At 55.6% G+C, this 20,699-nt stretch overlaps 8 protein-coding genes across 8 annotated transcripts; 4 read left to right on the forward strand and 4 right to left on the reverse strand.

Moving 5' to 3' along the window:
• Positions 1 to 590: 590 nt before the first annotated feature.
• On the forward strand, positions 591 to 2,322 carry CkaCkLH20_04836 (putative protein phosphatase 2C; the record flags this gene model as incomplete). Its single annotated transcript, XM_038887555.1, has 3 exons — positions 591 to 1,078; positions 1,133 to 2,137; positions 2,205 to 2,322. 3 exons carry the CDS (start codon positions 591 to 593, stop codon positions 2,320 to 2,322), a joined length of 1,611 nt encoding a protein of 536 aa, XP_038747162.1.
• A 1,324-nt stretch (positions 2,323 to 3,646) lies between these two features.
• CkaCkLH20_04837 (serine threonine-protein kinase nrc-2) lies at positions 3,647 to 5,663 on the reverse strand (the record flags this gene model as incomplete). The annotated part of the gene is made up of 4 exons (XM_038887556.1): positions 3,647 to 3,998; positions 4,049 to 4,427; positions 4,481 to 4,780; positions 4,835 to 5,663. The coding sequence occupies 4 exons, from the start codon at positions 5,661 to 5,663 to the stop codon at positions 3,647 to 3,649; spliced, it is 1,860 nt and encodes a 619-aa protein (XP_038747163.1).
• Positions 5,664 to 8,652: 2,989 nt separating this feature from the next.
• On the reverse strand, positions 8,653 to 9,753 carry CkaCkLH20_04838 (C2H2 finger domain-containing protein; the record flags this gene model as incomplete). Its single annotated transcript, XM_038887557.1, has 1 exon — positions 8,653 to 9,753. One exon carries the CDS (start codon positions 9,751 to 9,753, stop codon positions 8,653 to 8,655), a length of 1,101 nt encoding a protein of 366 aa, XP_038747164.1.
• A 1,077-nt stretch (positions 9,754 to 10,830) lies between these two features.
• CkaCkLH20_04839 (uncharacterized protein) lies at positions 10,831 to 11,746 on the forward strand (the record flags this gene model as incomplete). The annotated part of the gene is made up of 4 exons (XM_038887558.1): positions 10,831 to 10,882; positions 10,941 to 11,235; positions 11,294 to 11,600; positions 11,657 to 11,746. The coding sequence occupies 4 exons, from the start codon at positions 10,831 to 10,833 to the stop codon at positions 11,744 to 11,746; spliced, it is 744 nt and encodes a 247-aa protein (XP_038747165.1).
• Positions 11,747 to 12,099: 353 nt separating this feature from the next.
• On the reverse strand, positions 12,100 to 13,211 carry CkaCkLH20_04840 (uncharacterized protein; the record flags this gene model as incomplete). Its single annotated transcript, XM_038887559.1, has 2 exons — positions 12,100 to 12,532; positions 12,580 to 13,211. The coding sequence occupies 2 exons, from the start codon at positions 13,209 to 13,211 to the stop codon at positions 12,100 to 12,102; spliced, it is 1,065 nt and encodes a 354-aa protein (XP_038747166.1).
• Positions 13,212 to 13,621: 410 nt separating this feature from the next.
• CkaCkLH20_04841 (oligosaccaryltransferase) lies at positions 13,622 to 13,995 on the forward strand (the record flags this gene model as incomplete). Its single annotated transcript, XM_038887560.1, has 2 exons — positions 13,622 to 13,702; positions 13,756 to 13,995. 2 exons carry the CDS (start codon positions 13,622 to 13,624, stop codon positions 13,993 to 13,995), a joined length of 321 nt encoding a protein of 106 aa, XP_038747167.1.
• A 1,893-nt stretch (positions 13,996 to 15,888) lies between these two features.
• CkaCkLH20_04842 (uncharacterized protein) lies at positions 15,889 to 17,647 on the forward strand (the record flags this gene model as incomplete). The annotated part of the gene is made up of 5 exons (XM_038887561.1): positions 15,889 to 16,122; positions 16,176 to 16,205; positions 17,040 to 17,204; positions 17,261 to 17,334; positions 17,386 to 17,647. 5 exons carry the CDS (start codon positions 15,889 to 15,891, stop codon positions 17,645 to 17,647), a joined length of 765 nt encoding a protein of 254 aa, XP_038747168.1.
• Positions 17,648 to 18,713: 1,066 nt separating this feature from the next.
• Positions 18,714 to 19,640, reverse strand: CkaCkLH20_04843 (uncharacterized protein; the record flags this gene model as incomplete). Its single annotated transcript, XM_038887562.1, has 4 exons — positions 18,714 to 18,877; positions 18,956 to 18,982; positions 19,097 to 19,489; positions 19,613 to 19,640. 4 exons carry the CDS (start codon positions 19,638 to 19,640, stop codon positions 18,714 to 18,716), a joined length of 612 nt encoding a protein of 203 aa, XP_038747169.1.
• Between the last annotated feature and the right edge of the window lie 1,059 nt (positions 19,641 to 20,699).

Consider the following 20,699-nt stretch of genomic DNA (forward strand, 5'->3'; position numbering starts at 1 on the left):
ATACCAGGAGCCTCTGCCAATTGTCAACTGAATCTCTGAAACATCCGACGACACAACTCACACTTCCTTAAATCCCCTGATTGGTGCCACCTCGTTCACAGCCCACCGGCAAACGTCGTCCTTGATCGTCTTGGCCCTGTTGCTGTCGCCCGTCTGACAATCTAAACTTAGCAGCATCGCAATCAACGACACCAGCAACGCCCGCCGCTACAAGTGACGCTATTGGCCTGAGGCACGACGTCTTGGCACCACCCGCACCAGGTCCCTCTCACTCAACCCAGGGCCCAGTGTCGTTCTTGCGAAACCCTCTCACGACCATTTTCTAACCACTGGACCCGGGCCGCCATCCAGTCCAAACGCCCCAAATGCATCGCGCAGCTGTGAGGGCCTTACGGACAACATACCGATGTACGGCACGTAGCTTGCTCGCACGCAACAGCCGACGAGGCCTCTTCGAACATCATCCCCCTTCCTCCTCCTACTCGACCCGTCACGGCCAAGGTCTACGATCTTCTCAGACGACAACCACCACGACCCAACAACGATCGCACCCCGAGCATGCTGCCGCTGTCCAGCCGCTAAAGTCCTCCATGTACATCCGCCGATTCTCCGTCGCCCTTGTGTCCACCCTCGTCGGCTACGGCGCCTGGTACTCGTACGACGGCACCGCGTCTCTGGACAAGTCCCAGAGCTTGACGAGGAGCTTCACCACCGGCGCCGCTGGCGGCGGCGATGCTGCTCCGACCCGCGCCGTCCTGGTTGTCGGGGCTGACCAGCTGCACACCGGTACCTTCGTAGGAGAAGGACCGATCTCGAAAGCGACGAGCGACGACGACGGCCGAAAGGTTATCGAGATGTTGACCCCCGAGCAAGCCACGCAGAAGCTGCGTAAGACGGAGCAGTCGTTCCTTGTGAACAGGGGCCAGGGCGTTGTGAGATACGACCTGGTACAGCTCCCCAGCAACGACCCGATCGAGGACGACCATGCCGAGAAGATTGTCGAAGTCCCCAACAAGGCCGCCGGTGCCGTTGGAAACAGCAGCGACTGGATGTTCTGGGGTGTCTTTGACGGTCACGCGTACGTGCCCGAGCTAGAGACGTAACGTGCTTGCAGATGCTAACAAGTGGGCAGCGGCTGGACTACATCGGCGAAGCTGCGTCAGGAATTGATCCTGTCCGTAGCTAAGGAGTTGAACACCACCTACCAAGCCTCCAAGGACCTCTCCCCCGCGGCCGAGGCTATCGACACCGCAATCAAGTCAGGATTCACCCGCCTGGATGATGAGATCGTGAACCAGAGCGTTGAGAGGGTCATCAAGGCCGGCTCCAAGACCATGGCCGCAGAGCTTCTCGCACCCGCCCTCTCTGGCTCCTGCGCTCTTCTCTCCTTCTACGACAGCAGATCGAAGCTTCTTCGTGTAGCCTGTACTGGCGACTCTCGCGCCGTCCTTGGTCGCCGCACCGCCAGCGGCAAGTGGACCGCTACCGCCCTCTCCGTTGACCAAACCGGTGGCAACCCCGACGAGGCGGCCCGCCTACGGAAGCTTCACCCTGGCGAAGACCGTGTCGTGCATAACGGTCGCGTCCTCGGTGGCCTTGAGCCCACCCGTGCCTTCGGTGACGCCAGCTACAAGTGGAGCCGCGAGATCACCAACCGCCTTAGGGAATCCTTCTTCGCCCGCTCCGCCTCCCCCCTCCTCAAGACGCCCCCTTACGTGACAGCCGAGCCCGTCGTCACCACCACTAAGATCGAGCCCGAGAACGGCGACTTCGTTGTTATGGCCACTGACGGTCTGTGGGAGATGCTCACCAACGAGGAGGTTGTCGGCCTCGTCGGCAAGTGGATCGAGACTCAGGCCGCCGGTACCGGGTCCCAGTTTGACTCTACGTGGTCCAAGATCTTTGGTTCCAAGCAATCCGGTCTGCCCGTCGAGCAGGCCAAGGACAAGGGCGTTGACGGCCAGAAGACGCCCATCCGCCTGCAGCAGTGGGGTATCTCTCCCGACGCCCCTGAGCGGTTTGTTGTCAAGGACAAGAACGTGGCCACCCATCTCGTCCGCAACGCCCTGGGTGGAAAGAACGAGGAGCAGGTCTCTGCTCTGCTTACCCTGCCATCCCCCTTTTCTAGACGCTACAGGTGAGTCGGCCCCTTCAGCTCTAGACAGCGTCATCCGCAGAATCGAAAAGGCTAACAAGCAGTGCAGGGACGACCTTACCGTCCAGGTTATTTTCTTCGGCAACGGCGAGAAGACGGGCCAAGTCCACCTGAACGAGGAGGCCACCGCCCCCTCCAAGCAGGAGCCCATAAAGGCGAAGCTCTAGGCAGCGTTCGTGAAGTAGCTCTTCGCAGCTCTCGGGGCTATTCCCTGGGACGTGTTCATTCTGACACTAAAGTGAGAGCCGAAAGTGCGCGCGCGCGAGAGAAAGTACGTGTATGTTTATCGATATTTGGTGTGTTTGTGATTCCACGAAAAAGCGCGGGCGTCCACAGCGACAACAGGAAAAGATGGCCTCGAAAGAACAAGACATCTGTGAGAGAGAAGAAATCCGAGGGGAAAAGAAATCAAAACAAAGACTTTGTTCGGTTTGAGCCAGTGTATTAGCGGAGATAGATTCGAGCTTACCGAAACGGAGCTTGTGCGGTCTGTAGTAATCCGAAGAAAACAAGAACTTCCGCAAATCGTCTCGTGTCGTTCGTTAGTCCTGTCCACACACGCGTCTGGTGTCCTCAGTTCAAGTCCCGTGGCCGAGAGATATCAGCCTGTAAGGATTGATGACGGAACAAATCAGATATTATTCGACCGATCGTCGGACGAGAACTTTACCGTCCACCGGGGCCGTCCAAACGCCGCTGTCGTCCATAGTCATTGCCTCCCACACAGACGAGCCAGCCTTGCGAGGGGCACACACAGACACGGCACAAGCTCGAATCATTTTTCACGTTTCGTTTGATTTGTTAATGATGGCAAAGAGGGTTTACAGCAACAAATTTCGCCTCCCCCATCCCTCTTCCTCGGACCGCAAAATCCCCTCATACACCTCATCCTCTTCACTCGTTTCTTCCTCCCCGCCCCCCGCCCTCTCCTGCCGTGGACACTCTCTTCTCTGTCTGTCTGTCTCTTTGGTTCGAAATGATTCCCAACTCGATAAACGCCAGTGTTTGGTTCGGTTTCCAGTAAAGACGCGCGCGAAGAAAGCAATAATAAAAAAAACCAGAAAGCAAGAGACGACCATAACGAGCAGAGATTAAAAACAAAAAACTCCCGATGATGAAGGCACGGAGACCATATGCTGGGTTTTTGATGTTGTTTTTGTCGTAAGAATCCCAAGGAAGACCGAAGGGTCGTAAAATAATTGCTTCTCCCCCTTTCACAATCCGGAGGCGTTTGGGGGATATCCTCTTCTTTCATACCCTTCGTTCCTCTGTCAAAAAACCATCAGGCGTGTTTCATCCTCTCTCCAATATCGTCGTCGTAAGTGATAGTCCGCGCGGGCCCAAGTAGCCCGACGCCTGCTCTCTCGCGATAGTAGTCAATTCGTCCTCCAATCAGCACCGGCTCACATGGCTCGTGTTGCGGCTTAAACCTGGCTCGGTGAACGTGCGCAAACCAGGGGTCGGTTTGTCGATCACGTAGATCTCAGCTGTTCACCTGTGCTCGTCACCCTCATGGTGGAGAGTGACGCTGTTGAATTCTTCGAAAGGGTCGGCAACTTCACCACCAGGAGTTGCCAGACCGCTGTCCAGGGGCACTCCTTTCACGTTCATCGGCCGCGACCCGCTCAAATCCACGCTCTCGCTTTCCTTGACGTTGCGGAAGTTGACAGTGTCGACACCACGACCCGCGACGGGTACAATTGGCGGCTTCATGTGACGAATCAACGCCCATTGGGTTGTTCTGAAGAACGGATGCGCCTTGATGTCCGAAGCGCCGGCTTTGGCACCTAACCTACGGTTCTCGTCCTTGATGAGTAGTTTGCGAATCAGGGATTTGCAAAGGCTATGGAATTGTTAGCTTCTTTGCCCCGAGCATAGATTTGATGTCCTTACTTGGTCAATTGCGGAGCCCCGGCGTGGTCGGGGAAGGGAATGTCCTCTCTCAGGATATTCGCGAAGGTGGCGTTGCGGTTCTTGCCCTTGAACGGGGTGGTGCCGTAAAGCATCTCGTAAATCAGGATACCAAGCGTCCACCAGTCCACCGCACTAGTGTGGCCGCTACCCTTAATGACCTCCGGGGCGATGTACTCTTCGGTTCCGACAAACGAGTTTGTGCGGAAGTTGGCGATACACGATCGAGTGTCGACGTGCATTGACGTAGTGCTGGCACCATTCTTGCCGACAACCATGGTGGGTTTACCACCGAGGTCGGACTGCTTAGACAGATCAAAGTCCGAAAGCATGATGTGGCCCGACTGGTGGAGCAAAATGTCTGCGATAGTGTCAGCAACCTACTGATTACCAATCGTACCCATGCAGACTTACTCTCCGGCTTCAAATCGCGGTAGATGAAGCCCATCAAGTGCAGATATTCCAAAGCCGCCGTAACCTCGGCGGCGTAGAATCGAGCATCGTCCTCAGGAATGCACTTGCCAGGGCGGGTCTGAAGTGCTCGGAAGAACTCTCCACCACTGCAGTATTCCATGCACAGGTACAAGTAGTCCTCCGATTGGAAGGAGTGGTAAAGCGTTACGATGAACGGGTGGTTACTCGTGGCCAGAATTTCTTGCTCGGCGAGAGCGCGCTTGATCTTGTTTCGCTTGATCATCTCCTTCTTGCTCAGCACTGTAACGAGTCAGCGTCACGTCGGGGACAAGAACGCATTCCGAGGGATGATACCTTTCATCGCGTAGAGCCGGCTGCTCTTCTTCTCGCGGACCAAGTAGACCTTGCCGACATCTCCCTTTCCAATCAACTTGATCTTGTCAAAACTTTGAGGGCCGACCTCAACATCGCGAACCTTGATGGAGTTGGAGCTATACGTCCTCCTGAAGGCGAGGCTATTGCGATTGGGTGGTGGCAGGTTACCAAGAGTATCTGCGTCGGGTATACCCAGGTTTGCGGCAGAGGCGGAGCCGTTGAGGCTGGCGGCGTCGACCATCTCGAGGGTGCCCGAGTCTTTATTTATGACGAGAGGATCCTTCGCGAGCTCTGCGGTGGCCGGCCGTTCGGCACTACCCTTGCCCTTGGAAAAAAGACCCTGGGCGTTGGGAGCACTCGCGACTCTCCTAAGTTTCCGTGCCAATTCTTCCCTCCCGGCACTCGTAGTCTGTTCGGGGCCACCGTCAGGGCCTTGAATCTTGAAGTTGGGGGTATCGGGGGGACTGGGTGGTACAGATTCGTTATTGTGGTGACGGAGGCCCGGCTGGCCCTGGTGTGCGAAGTAGGGATTCGCGTGTGCGGTCGGGCTAAGAGCCTCGTCGAGGGGATTTCCTTCGCTCGCGGTGGTGTTCGTCCTCAATCGACCGACGGTGCCTTTGAAGAAGCTGCTTCCGAACTTGCTCCGTACTTCGGGGCGCGTGGGGGCATCCTGAGAGGAATGGACGTGGGCGGTGGACGACTTCTCCCTGTCCCGATCGGCGCCGCTGTTTAGGTTGATGCGAAAGAGGTTCTTCAGCTTCTGGTTGAACTGGGCGGCGCCGTTCTGATGGGTGCGACTGGCAGGCATATCGGAATCTCGGGGGTGCGCTATCAAGCGACCGATGCCATGGCTGAAGGGGCAGCTACGAGAGAGGGACGCGAGGGACCGATTATGTCGGAGAGGCGGCGGAGGCGGAGAAGAGAGGTGAGGGGAGAGGAGAGACAGCCAGCAGCAGGGTCGGAGATGAGGTGTACGGGTGGGAGGAACGTGGGACTGTCGGCGAGGCGTGAGTAGGAAGAACGGCAGCGTTGGTAATGGCGAAGTACCAAGGCTGGAGGAAATGCAGAGGTAGATAGACGGTATGGACGGGATGGTAAGGTAAGGTGACGGGAGAGTTGGAGCGAGTTAGTAATGTGGGCATAGCGCCTTTCCGGACGGCTTCACACCTTCTCAGTCCTCAGTCCTCTCAGTCCTCAGTCCCCTCAGTCCAGCAGCAGCAGTCTAGTCCCAGTGGCTCTCACCTCACACACGCACCCTCGCTGCTGTGGGTGCCAGGTGGTGGGCGATAGAAGGAGCGAGACCACCACCAGCGGCGCAGGCAGTGGGCAACTGGCAATCACCTCCACTACGAAGTACCTAGGCCTTGCCTGTCCACCTCGCTGGGCTCCTGGGCAGTGCAGCGCAGGGCACAGGGGGCAGCCCAGTGCAAGCGCAGAACGGCCGACCGACGATGGACCGCAGCCAGCAGGAAACACACGCCTGTGCCTGTGCCTGTGGTGAGGTGAGGTGGGCGGCAGGGCGGCAACTTGCAAGGGAGTTTTACTGCGTCGGGTCTGGCACACACGCTGTCCTGCACCCGAATGGGACGGATTATTTCTTGACAGGGGTGTCCGGTGAAGGTGAAGTGGAGGCGGGACCCCGGCTTGAGATTCCATTGCCTGGACCGATTTCTCTTCCCCCTGGTGCTTTCCATCTCGCTCTGGGGCCACGGCTCGCCGCTCATGGGCTGGCTGACGGTGAGGATTGGCTCTGCCTCTTCCATTGGTGGCTCTTTTTGCCGTCTTTTACCCACGAAGCCAACCATAACCAGCAACCAATGCCGCCGCCACCTCCTCCTCCTTCTCCTCGCTCGCACGCGTGCACTGAAGACCGGACCCAAATACCCAGGAATTGTCGATGCTATGTGGCGTGGCCATCAGAATCCCGTCCCATCCATCGACTTTGTGGCTGTAGGTACCCGTCCGGTAGCTCGGTGGTACTATCTCACCAACACCCTCCTTGCAGAATACGCTCGCTCGCTGGTCTGATCCCCTCCTCTTTACTCTCAACTTTATCTCTTGAGATAGTTTCCGTGGTCTCGACCTTTCTTTCGCCCAATCTCTGCCGTTGCATCACAACCCGTCGGCCCTTCTTATGCCTCATCAACTTTTCTTCGCCTTAGTAATGCCCACCGACACATCGTGTCATGAAGAGACAACCACGACTCAGGAAGCGAGAAACCGGGGGCGACGAGAGAAACAACGGCAAAAACGGACACCGGCTCGGGAGGGAGGGCTTTGGTACTGAGCGCCAGCCCATGCTCGTGAAGCCAAGCCGACAATACGCAAGCTCACCAGAGTAACCGAAACCAGAGCAACACCCGAAGAAGAATCCTCTCGCAACCGCCCTGAGACCCCGGGTTCTTGGTGTCGTTACTGCCGATGTTGTTGTTGTTTGGCTCGTGCAAAAACGACCGAGAACAGGAACTGATCGGACGCATTGGCAACTAGAGCACGGATGATGAGCAATCCTCATTGCCTTTGACCCTGCAGGCCATTCCACGCCGCGAGCTCGGGACAAACTTTTCCTATCGACTTTGGATTGAGCTTGTCCATGTGCCTAATAAGACACTCGCGATACCTGCAAGACACCCGTTGGTCTACCTCTCGCCTACCCTGCTCCCGTGCAATCCCGCGCTACGGGTACTTCCTGTCTTGGTAGCGTACCATCAACCAGAGGAACCCGTAGCATCAGCGGCGTCCTCCATTGGTCCCGTTTTCCGGATACCATCCACCATCAACGATGGTAGGGGCGAGTTTCGACTGGCACTGGTGAGCCATCTTGTTGAAGCGGATTCTTCATCAGGAAGCAGAACAGAGGAGATTCGTCGAGCAAGCCTCACGCCGCGAACCCGCCTTAAGCCATCGCCACCTTCCGAACTTGGCGTCGTCTGCTTGCGACTTCGCAGCTCCTTAGTGGTTCCATCCGCCGCTGCCGTGCCGCACCGGGAGCAATTCTAGAACCGGATCTTCACGCCTCAGCTCCTTCCACTGCAGGTGTTGGTTTCTCACGATACGTCCCTCATCGGTTGCCTGAATGACAACTATGCGACGGAAACTTTCGAAACTCCATGTTCATTGATATCCGGTCCTGGACGAAAGAAAGGGCTGGGACTTGTTTCTTCTCCAACAGCGGCCCTCCCTGGATGCTGAGGTGTCACTCCACTCGCCTCCTCATGCAACACCCAGCAAATCCCCCCCACAAAACACCGCACATCCCCGCCGATGATGTAAAGGGTGGAATGCATCCCGAACCCATCAACACGCCCTGAGAGTCCCGGCCGCATCAATCAATCTGAACCGTCAACTTTCTGGCAAGAGCCGCAATGCCAAGTCATCCCTTCGAGGAAATTGAACCATGCTACGAGATTGGTCACGACACTCTCCGGCGCATCCGCATCCCGTCAGCACGCACGATGCCCCCGCGAACCGCCCACTGCTGCGTCTGGGGAAAGTGGAATACTACCACCACCACCGCCAAGCGGCCTCTCCAAGTATCCGAACGGTCCCCGTCTGTATCATTTCTAAGGGGAATATCTACAGCGAACACCCCCGTTTCCATCATCCCCTGGGGAGGCGCAGTCGGCCAATCCTCATCCGAAACGATGCCAGGAAGCTTGGTTTCTCCCAGCATTCTCGATTCGCCTTGCAATTCTCTTGGCTCTACTGTTTCCTGCCTGCTGTCGCCCCTGTTCGTTGCCTTCTGGAACCCGCTGTCGTTCGCGAAGTCTGCAACAGTGTTCAAGCAACAACCAGCATCATTCGCCTTCGACAACTACATCCTCCATTCCGTTGTCCTCCTCCTCACTTGGCAGGTTTTGGTCCCGCAGGAGCAAAAGGTCCTTGAGTCTCCGCCTGTTGTTGCGCCACGAGATGAAGTCCTCCTCCCTTTGGTCCCGGATCGACGGCGTGATCTGGTTGCCCGCCTTGTCAAACAGGTAGGCAGGGAGCTCGGTCCCATCGTCGGGGGCATATCGCTTGAATGACACCTGCGGCCCGTCCCCGACCTGCCAGGCAATGGGAAGCATATGTAGATCTTCGATATGTGATGTGAGGTCCGCCGATGTGGGGAAGTCACCAGGCGGTTGCCGTTCGGCGCACTTTGCCCATCGACACTGGAATGGCGAGTTTCTCGCATGGACAATCATGACGTGTTTTTTCAGTGTGGAAAAGTTGTGAAGCTCAGCCTCGCACCCTTGCCATTCGCAGATGAAGACGTTGAAGTGCGGGTTGAGACCCTCGTAGATGGCTCTCGGCTTGGGCGACTCTGCTCTCGGCGGTCGTCCTCGCCGCTTTTGCTTACCCGCGTACATGCTCCCGGCCTTGGGCCGGTCCGGCCGCAGCTTTCTCGGCCCTTCGGTTGCTGGCCGCGGAGTCTTGTTGGATCCCTTTGGACGACCCCGCCGTTTCGGCTGCGGCTGGGGTGTCGCGCCGGACGAAGTCGCTTCCGCCTCGCCCTCCGCCTCTTCCTCGGGCTCGTCAATGTCGATGTCTGGCAAGACCGGCTTGGCCAGGCTCACGCCCGACGCCGCCTGCGCCGCGAGTCTCCTGAACTGAGGCGAGAGATCGGAGATGACGAGGTCGTCGGCGTCGTCCTCTACGGTCCTCGGCGGCGTTGTTGCATGTTTGCTGGGGCTTAACTTAATGACCACGGCGAACGTAGACCTGGGCGGCGCGGTCTGCTTCGTTGGCGTTTTGTTCGCGGTGGTTGATGAGGATGATGCTGCTGCCGTCGGGAGGTTGCCGCTCGATCGATTGAAGAACTTGTCCAAAGTGCCTTGTCTCGGCAGAGGTATGTGGCTGCGTGAGGGGCCGAACTTCGGCTTCGGCTTTGGCTCCGAAGATAGTGGCGGCGGCATCGCGACAGCCGTGGTTGAGTTAAGGTGGTGAGGTGATGAGCTTATGAGGTAAAGATATTGGCTCAGATGAACTCGTGGGTCGGGTTCATGAAGGAATGAAGAACGGGTGGCGACAGGCGTTGCCGTGACTCGGCGGCGATCACAGACGGGATTGGCGATAGAGCCTGATTTAATTGAAAGGGTCACTGAAAAGCAAGGTGTTGGGCAAAATGTCGATGATACAGTAGAGGTGAAGTCAATGGTTTGATGAAGTGAGAGCGAACGACGCGTTGATGGGGGCTTGAAGCGCGATGCGACGGGCGCTAATCGGGAAACAGCGGGGTTGCCCGATTGGGCCAGCTTGCTTAGGAGCTTCCTGGCGGGACGAGCTGAACCACTTCACAGTCTTCTTGCCATTGTTACTGAGGTGTGGTTTTAAGTCACGATGTAAATGATTCCTAGAATACAACCTTAGTTGATACAGTAGGCCAGCCGAGCTTGAATAACTTTACATCTATGAATTGAAGTTCTAATGTTGCTATTTGGATCCTTGCGAACCATAGATGGCACCGAAAGATCAACCGATTTCAATGGTCATTTTTATCAAGAACATGAATAGCCTCAAATGATGTCAATCTTTGAATGATATGCATGGCAGTGTCTTATAAATCAATAGAGGACACAAGTCAACTGTGATTCAATCGTTTCTTTCACCTTCGGTCGGCCAGGATCGGAGACCGTACCGATGTGACCGGGTTTCAATCGCGAACTTGGCAGCGGGCCACTGTTAGTATCAGCACCAAATTACTGGGATCACCTTAACAAGCTGTGCAGTCGCAACCCCGGAGGAGAAATAATAATTGGAGCAGCCGGAGGGCGGTATTATTAATCGGGTCTGCCGTTCGGCCCTCCGCAAATGCCGTCATGCATCCGAGCGATGGCCTAACCTCTTTGCGGCATCTTACCAATACACCGGCTCATGTAGACATAAAGGCTTCACCCCTCATTCAGCATTTGAAAGAGTATACCAAACAAGTTCATTCATATAATAATTCGTCAAGCCAAACTAGACAGTAGACACTGAAGCAAGTTGATAAAATGGCGTCCAAGTCCTTCTACGCAATCGTCGCCGGAGCCGGTTCCGGAACTGGTGAGTATATGTTGACCCCGCGCTTCTGCTCAGTAACAAAGCTCACACGACACCCCAGGCCGCTCGGCAGCAGTCCGCTTCGCCAAGGTGTATCCCGTCGTGCTCCTGGCCCGCAAGCCAGAGAGCTACAACGACATCGTCGACGAAATCAAGCAGTCCGGCGGCAAGGCCATCGGCATCACCGCCGACGCTACGGACGAAAACGCCATCAACGCCGCCTTCGAGACCATCAAGAAGGAGTTTCCCGGCAGCAAGCTCGCCGCGGCCATCTACAACGTCAACGCCGGCTTCGCCCGCAAGCCGTTCTTGGAGCTCACGAAGAAGGATCTGGACACCAGTCTCGATGCCGCGCCGTGAGTTCCCCCCAGCCTCGCTTACTGTACAGAGCATAAGTAGCTGACTATACTTCAGAAAGGGATTTTTTACTTTCGCGCAGAAGACGCTGCCCCTGCTTCTTGATTCGGTGGCGGACTCGCCTCACCCGCCTTCCTTGATCATTACCGGCGCGACAGCTTCGATCAAGGGTTCTGCTTACTTTGGCACCTTCGCCGCGGGCAAGTTCGCCATGCGTGCTTTGGGCCAGTCCCTGGCTCGCGAGTTTGGCCCAAAGGGCGTGCATGTCTCGCACGCCATTATCGACGGTGGCATCGACACCCCTTGGGGCAAGGAGATTCAGGTGAACAACGGCGTGGAGGATGGCAAGATCTCCCCAGACGCTGTAGGTCTATGTCCGAGTCAAAGCCAGCCAGATTTCACCGCTGACAAGTCTTCCAGATCGCTGAAACTTACTGGTTCCTGCACACGCAACACCGATCCGCGTTTACACAGGAGGTTGACATCAGGCCATTCGTCGAGAAGTTCTGAAAGAGACTATACGGAGGGCAAGAGATCCAAGACTATGATAGCGTATGTCATAATTGAAAAGTAATCAACAAACAGTCTTACGCTGGCGTATCCGAATAGCCAGAAATCCTCAATTTCGCCCATGGATAGTGAAGCCTCACGAGGTTTGGTCCCCAAAACGTGATTTGCACGTCGCGAACGTAGTCATACTTCATTGATCTTAGGCCTGAAAAGTAGACGGTTCTGCCATCTGGCGTTACATCTCCACGGCCACCGGGTGAACCTGGTCTTGCAGGTGCTCGGAATCGGCCTGTTTCGTAGTGATGTTCGCAGCCTCTGGCGTGTACAGAAAGGTTGTCTCGTCGGTAGCAAAATCAAGAGCCGGATGCTTCGGCGGCCGCGACCGCATCCGGAGGCAACGTACCACCGTTGAGCGCCAGTAAGCGTTCTTCCTCCTTCTTGTCCCGTATGGCCTTGGTCTCGGCGCGCAGCTTCTCCAAGTTCCATACGCCGTCGTCCTCGGAGTCGTCCTCGTCGTCGTCGTCCTCCGTTGACCGCCAGTTGCCGCTCTCGAAGAGCGCACGACCGGTTGCTTCCTTGGCCTTCTTGGCCTGTTCCTCGGCTGCCTTCTTGTCCAAACGGTCCTTCTTCCACTTGGCGAACGTCTCGGGAGTAACGGGTGTGAGGGTGCCAGTAAGCTTGTGTCTTTCGGACTCGAGGAAGTCTTCGAGGGTCAGAGTCTTGAGAGGTGACTTGTCCAAGAGTGCCTTCTCGGCGGCACGCTGTTCCTTGGTCTTCAAGACGAATCTGCCAGATGTCAGCTGTGTCCTTGTTACTGTCGTCAAAAGACTTACCCTGGCGGCAAAGCGTGCTTGTATTTGCATTGGTTTCCGCCGTTCGGACAGACCCAGAACCAACCATACTTGCCGTCCTCGATGGCCTCGATGAAGAACTTGCAAACCTTGTCTGTGGTGGTCTGCTGGTTGCCCTTCTTAGAAAGGACGACGGAGCGCAACTTCTCTTCGTCCCAGTCTGCGGAGGTCTCGGCCTTCTTCTTCTCTTCCTCATCCTTACGGGTATCCGTGTACAAGCTCTTCTTCTCCGTCTTTCTCTCGTCTTCTAGGTTGTGTGAAAACTTGCACTTCTTTCCCTTCTCGCAGTCGCCCTTCTTGAAGAAAATGCAAACCACAGTCTTGGGGTCAACGCCAAAAGGAACCTTCTGAATCTGAGCGGGCTTGGCCATAAGAAGGGCAGTCTCCCTCTTGGCGTCTTCCGCGGCCTTCTTTTCTCTCTCCCTTTGCGCCTTCTCGGCCTCCTTGCGCTTCTGGTCGGCGCTGCCTCCGTTCTTCGCCGAAGCGTTCATCTGGGCAATCTGCTTCTGGGCGGCACCACCCTTCTTATTCTTCATGCCGAAAGTCTTGTCCTCGACAGCCTTGGCCGCGGTCGGCTTCTTGCCGCCGCCCTTGTCGGTCTTCTTGGGAGGCATCTTGGCGGGGTAATCGACGAGATCTAAAAATGTGACGTGGGGGAGCCCGAGGGCGTCTGTAAGGACAGTGTTGGGCGAATATTGGAGTGGTCGATGGGTGGTGGTGATCTGGAGATGTTGAGGAGGTCTGGGTCCGCTTCGATCGACGGGACGCAAAAAGTCGACACTCAGAAAAAGCCCAGCTGAGGTGGGATGGATGAAGTCAGAACTTGGAAGTTCGAGTGACAGTGGGCGGGTCACGTGAAGGGCTTGCGTTGGTGGGGGCGGAGCGTTAAGGTACCTCAGACCCGCGGTCCGGGCTGGGGTGCTGCAGTGGAGGACCCAAGTCAGCGTCACTCCGGCGGCAGGCCTTAGCGCGACAAGCTCCTGTGGTCTACCTGTCCGTTCGGCTCAACACCATTGAAGCTCATTTGCGCCGCGCAACCATCTCTCAGTCCGACGTCGAGAAATTCGAACCAATTGGTCTCAGTTGCGACTCCAAAACGGCACGCGTAAGTCAAATGACTCGGATGGTTCAGTTCATACATCTTGAATGTTGAACAAGGCTAAGAATGCTGTAACAGACGCTCTCTCAAGCTACGTTCCCGACATCCACCCCTATCGATACCGCCCGGTCGATCCGTTGCCCACAATGATTTCCGACAACGATCTTTACCGCCTTGCGATCTTCCTTGGCTCTGCCGCCATGGTCCTCATCATCCTCTACCACTTTGTCGAAGTCAACACGAAGGAAAACGAGAAGGTGCAAGAGAAGCCCGCCAAGGCCGTGAAGGGTTCCTCATAAACCCACATGGTTGCATCGGGGGCTGATGCTGTCGGAATGGACGAAAGAAGACGAGTGGTTGTACGATACCTTGGAATGGGACTACGAGCATCATTGTCGTCCAGGAGTGCTTCTCAACAAACCACGACATTCTCGTTGAGGCAGAAGACGGAGACAGTGCTGCGATTGAAGCATGTGATGGGCATCAAGAGAAGTTGAGAAACTACAACCACATGAGGCAGAGGAGACGAACCACTACACATCACTACAGTTCGCACGGCAATGCGATCCATAGACATACCCGCACCGACTGCAGGTGCTGCCGTTGAGAATTGAACACATTCGAGCGCGCCTTGGAATACGTATGTCTTCATGTGAGAGGAAATTTGGTATTGACTACAATGCAGTCGAATTCAGCCTTCTTATTTCAGCTTAACGGTTCACATCATCCAGACCTTCTTATGGCTATTCAAGTTCAAGGTCTTCATATCTAATCACAACAGGCCGTGGCTACTGCTCAGTTTTTGTTCCTCTTTCAGCGTATAAATCTTTTCTGCCCAACAGGTTACCAGTATACACAACTCCACGGTTATTATTCCTAGTTGAATACTCACGCAGTACTAACGGACAATAAGCGCAGTACTAGAGCTAAGAGCAGCAAGGATAGGCATAGAGGTAGCAAGAAGTAGTCGCAAGGGCCAGATAACCGTAGAGGACTGTACGCATGTCTTCGGACCTTGATGTCATCCTATTGTGGGTAGGTATTCCAGACAAACGAAGTATTTGCCTAAGGTTTAGATGCTGGCGTAAGGGCGCAGGCTCCCGAGCTGCCCATCCTATATTATATGTTCGAGGAAATGGTCGTTGTTTTTCGCCTACGGGCATTTGGTCAAACCGCAACAATACAGAGAAGATTAGCATGGCTACCTGCACAAGGATGACACGCAATACCAGAGGAAGCTAATGATTTTTTTGCGTCTTTATCCCATCACATTATGCAAGATATTTTGGTAATTCTTTTGACAATAGTTTCATACTGGTCAAGTATCATACTCTTGGAGCAAAATCCAGCTGAAATTTGGCATGACGATGAATCGAACAGAAACCTTACCAAATCCAGAAAAATGTCGGATTGCTTCACCTCTATTACTCTTTGCGCTGAGGCCAAAATGGTGCCACGATGCCACGGATTTTGCTGCACCTTCACAAGCTACCGAGCCACTAACATCACCAGTAGGCTGGTTGCCTGACAGGTCGCAACCTGGAGAGGACGGGATGCGGCCTCTTAAAGTGAAGCGGACCATTGCTTCCCAGAATGCAACAATCCCATTGGCAGGACTAGGACTGGAGCTGACAGGGTCGTTGTGGCTGGGGCGGGAGGCACCAGCTCAGGCGGACCCGACCCAATATAGATTAGTGTGAACCAATCACGCTCACGCCTGAGGCTCCTCTTGTTTTTGTCAGGCGCGCCGCCGCAGCCTGCTCCTTCCCGCTGGCCTGTCCTGTCCCCTTTCCCTTTTCGCCCCGACCCTGACAGATTCTCCTTCCTCTCGCAACATCTATCTCCTTTCTCAAGGCAAATCTCATAAATTCCCCCAAGAACACCACCACCCGTAACCACTTCGACTTCAGCATAATACTTTTCTTTTCATCGCTGCATTCCCCTTGACCGGCAGCTTCTGTATTCTTCGCAACTTTTCCCTTCGGACCGACCATTTCGCAAGAAAGCTCTAGCGCAGACTTTCGACGCGTCAAACTCAGATTCTCTACTTTCCACAACCACCGACCGCATCGCACCGCGATCGCTACCGCCTGAAGACTTCTCAGGATCAACCCATCTTGCTGCGCATAAACTTCGCAGCCGTTCATTCAACACTCCATCAAGAGCGAGAAACCCCAAACATCACATTCACCATGTCCGGCAAGCTTGACCAGTCTCTCGACGAGATCCTCTCTACCCAGCGCCGCTCTGCCGGCGGTCCCCGTCGCCGCTCCCAGCGACGATCCACAGGTGGTCGCCCTGCGGCGGCTGCCCCAGTCGGCGGTGTTCAGAAGACATCGAAGCCTGCGCGTGCCGCCGCAAACAAGCCCAACGCCGCTAAGCCCGCACAAGGCTCTGGTGACAGCAAGGTCATCGTGAGCAACCTGGTATGTCAACGCGCCGCCCTCCAAGACCCCATCCAACGCTAACTCCCGCGAAGCCCAAGGATGTCTCCGAGCAACAGATCAAGGTATGTTGCCGATAAGGCTATTCAGCCCTCGGACTTTGTTCGACATGTCTTTTCTCGCCCGTCTTCCTTCCCAGCCGACGTCGTAGCGAGATGAAATTCCTCGTGGCCATTGCCACCCACCAGCTGGAACATGCCAAGACGCCGCAAGTCTCCTTCCTTGATACTGCCATCCTGAGATACGGTGCAAATTCTATGGAAGTCGAGCACGTCCTCGTCGCGCAATGACACCGCACTTTAGGTAGCCTGGTCAGCACCTCAAAAAGTCGGTAGCGCAGACTGAAACAATAAGGACGTTGGCTGTCGATGAGGCATGTTCGTTCCAACAGCTCGGCGCGCGATTGCTGCCCATTCAGCATAGCATTACGAGATGAAGCCCTTTCTAGCGAGCACAGCAGTGAGCATCAGCACAGCACAGGCTAGGACGGCTTCGATATCCGGCTTCATTGCTTTCGATATGCCGACCTACGACGCCCTGAATCTTCAGCGAGTCCTGGGGTTTCTTGGAGACAATCAACAAGGCTGAAAGATGCCTTATGGCTATGGTTGTCAACGCCGGCTGCTTCGGGTTTCGCCTGCGACTGCTTCTGTCGGAAACTGGGGTGATACCCATCGACTTGACGACTGAGCACGAGACGACGACGGCCTCTACTGGCCTTTCGTGGGGATGGACGCTGACACGCGTATTAACGCTCACTGCTTTGCTCGCTGCCACCCTTTTCCGTGCTCGGCGATACTTGGATTTTTCGGTTCTTGCACTTGCGAGGCGCGGCTTCGGACGACGATCACAATTGAACTACAGCGCTTGCGAGTAACTAACATCGGACTTCCCATCAGGAATACTTTCTCACTACAGTTGGAGCTATCAAGAGAGTGGACATCTCCTACGGTCCCAACTCCGTCAGTCGCGGTATCGCCAACATCACCTTCCGCGAGCCGGATGGCGCTAGCAAGGCCTTCCAGAAGCTGAACGGTCTCCTTGTCGATAACCGCCCCATCAAGGTATTTATCTTGCGACGCTATCCACTTGGACTGTAGTCAAGTCTAACACGGTGCAGATCGAAATCGTCGTCGGTGCTTCCCAGGCCGCCAACGTCATCCCTCCCTCCAAGACCCTTGCTGAGCGCACTTCGTGAGTCTAACATATACAGCACTTCCTCCGCCAATACTAATATCTCAACAGTCAGCCCAAGGCTCAGCCCAAATCTGCTGCCAACAACAAGCGTAACGCCAACGCTAACGCTAACAAGGGGCCTGCTGCCGGTAACGCCCAGGGCAAGAAGCCCCGCCGCGCCCGCTCTGCTCGCCCTGCCAAGAAGACCCAGGAAGAACTGGACTCCGAGATGGCTGACTACTTTGAATCTGGCAACGCCAACGAGAACGCTCCGGCCCCTGCTCCTGCTGCGACTAACGGTGACGCCGCTATGGAGGAGGACATCATGTAAAGCTTGAGTGCAAACTTGGCCGCGGATACGCCGACGCGTGGGGGCGTTATGATCATTCCCTTTTTGCGCGTGTTGTGAAATTCATAAACAGAATACTGGAATGACAGCGGAAGCGAAGGTCAGGACCAGGACAGAGGACAGCGGAAGCGAAAGTCGGGACAGTGGAAGTGAAGGTCAGGACAGAAAGCAGAAGCGAAGGTCACGGAATTCTGGCTTCATTTTGGCACGCATTGGTTTTCAAGCTCACAGATTGCCTCCCAGCCTTTTGGCTGAACCCACAACTACAAAAGGGTGCACCCGGCTCCGGCCGGATCAGCGCCCGAACCACACATTTGCTTCGTCCGGGATCAAGGACATGTATTATAGCAAACACTCCGAAGTCAGAAGGACTTTAATATACAAAGCGCCGAGCCCCCAACTTTGACTTCCCTCGCAGCAGTGACTCTTGAATCCTCCGCATCTCACACCCCACCGTTGCGTTCGGACTGTCATGACGGATCGTGCGAACCCGTGGGCACGACTCATCACTTGAACACAATTTCACTTAACACACACTGTTGGATCACTTCACGCAGGTGGTGGCAGGCCGGCAATGCGCGGATGGGGACTAACGGGGAGAAATCACGTCAAGACAAAGGTGTACGCACACATAGACGTTGGCCAACAGGATGGGTGGAGAAATGCTGCTGAAATTCTAGAGATCGATCTGCCCATGCGTAGCACCGATCCCCAAGATCCATCCCGAAAACCGAGTGCCGACGACAGAAGATCGCGAAGAGTCTCGCAGCCAAGCAAACTCCTAGGGTAGAGAGTCCAGAGAACCATGATAGCCTTTTGCTGATTGTCCTCTCTCTCGCCAGTGTCCAGCCCCAAAAACCGACGCATCACGGGTCGTCTGTCTTTTTTTCGTCTTGATCAAAGAATACATTCAGGTCATGAATCTAGAGCGTAAATCCTGCGGTCGCGGCAACCGAGCCGAGGACGCCTGCCGGCTTTGGCCCTGTATCCGAGGGAAAGCCGGTCTCGTAAAGTGGTTGACAGCTGTAGAGGTGAAAAGGTGACCAGCTTATTTCTCAGCGGCCTTGCCGGCGGCCGGAGCCGCGGCCTTGTCGTCCTCCTCGCCCTCCAGAGGGGGCATGTCTTCGTCATCCTCCTCCTCGTCTTCCATCTCCTCCATGCCGGGAGCACCGCCTCCGAGCTTGGAGAAGTCGATGCCGCCGAAGTCGCCGCCTATCGTCCTTTGTTAGCTTGCCGTCCTGAGAAATCCAGGTGCGAACCACGCCTTGGGCTCGCAGAGTTGTCACGTACCTGCACCACCCATACCGGGCATGCCGCCTGCAGAAAACCCCGTGTTAGCAGCAATTTATAGACCGAAAATGGAAGGCGACGACGGAGCCCCGCTGGCGCGGGGTAGAGGGGCTCGCCGGGGGGTTCGAGCTTTCTACGTACCCATGCCACCGAACTGAGAGAAGTCCTCCTCGCCGGCCTCCTCCTGCTCATCCTCGTCGACCCACTTGTCAAAGTCGGTCTTGAGGAAGTGGACCTTCTTGGCCTCCTTCAGCAGGCGAGGCCAGTACTCCTCCTTGAGCTCCTTCTTTTGGAGCTTGAACTCGATGTTCTTGGCGGTGTGGTTGATCTTGCTCTCGGCGGGGTCGATCTCGGCGAAGAACTCGAGGTCAAGGGCGTACGTCCGCTTGAGGGTCTCGGAGTGGCCCTTGAAGGAGAGGCCGGTGGGCTTGAGGTCGAGCTTAAGGTTGGAGGCGAGGACGTCGGGGACGGAGATGGTCAGGTAGACAAAGTTCTTGGAGGCGTCCGAGGAGCTGGAGCGCTGGGCCCAGAGAACTGTTCAGAGGTTAGTTTCGGCGCACACAAGGCATGGCTGGAAGAATGGGGTATGGAGAGGTAGTCGGAGTTAAAGAGACGCGGCGATTGGCATATCGAACGCGACGGTGAAGTTGCACGTACCCTCAGGAGTTGCCGTGGTGTCAGACATTTTGGTGGTGGTTGATGTGATTCGTGTAAGGAGCTATGACGGGGGAATGAGGGGTAGTTCCTTTTTTACGCGGGATAGCGCAAATAGGTCGCAGTTAGACAGATCGCGAAAAGCGTAGTTGCAGTAGAGCTTGGGAGGAAAAGATTAAGAGAGGGGTTGTTGTGACAAGCAACGAAAAGACTTGTTGTTGGTGCGTGTGAAGGTTGAGAGTGTGGGAAGGGGGAAAGCTAAGGTAGAAGGGGTTTCTGAGGCTGCGCAGTTGAAAAGGCTGGGGGTAGTGAGGTCGAGGTCGGGGTGGGTTCCAATCGCAGTTACCGCCTGGGAGATCACGGGCAATTGTAGAAGGCGCTCGAATCCAAAAGATTTGGTAGGTAACCCACCACACACCACGCACCACACACTTACCTGCACCACCGCAGAAGCGCTGGGCCGCTGCGGACCGGACCCTGGCAGGGCTGAACGCACTGTACATAGTACGCGAAGGAATCCCGTCCCTTTTTCCCCTCTTCTGGACTCCCCTCTGATGTCCCCCTCCAGTCCACAGTTCCTGTGAGCTTGCATGCTAGCAGCTGAGCCTCTTGCCTGCTTTCCAGTGGCTGCCAGGTACTTCTCTCAACGGAGCAAGTCCCACTCAGCTGAATGTATCTTCTTCCCTGCTCTTCCCCTCCACGCTGACGTTTGCCTTTCCAACTGAGTTGACCATTGGCGAAACTGAAGTTGCCAGGCAGGCTTCCAGCGCCCCTGCGACCCCACGAAATAGGCATGGCATGGGCTTCTCAACCGCGTTTGTCTTTGCCTGCGGTAAGGCGCGACATAGAATCACAGCTTTGTTTCCTGCGAAGCTTTTGTCAGGAAGCCCTCACCAAACATGTGTCCGTTCTCTTTCGTTTACAACCATTAGTCTCATGCTGTCGGACTCCGTCATCCGTCCGAGACGCGTTGTGCTTGTCATCGTATTCCATCTCATCTTCACGATCAGATTAATGAGGCAGTGAGATCACCGTGGGTCTCCCTACCTAGGGTGCCTCATTTGCTGTTATACGGCCTGGCCGGGCGAGG

Source organism: Colletotrichum karsti (assembly GCF_011947395.1).
Source record: "Colletotrichum karsti strain CkLH20 chromosome Unknown Scaffold13, whole genome shotgun sequence".
Classification (NCBI taxonomy): Eukaryota; Fungi; Ascomycota; class Sordariomycetes; order Glomerellales; family Glomerellaceae; genus Colletotrichum; species Colletotrichum karsti.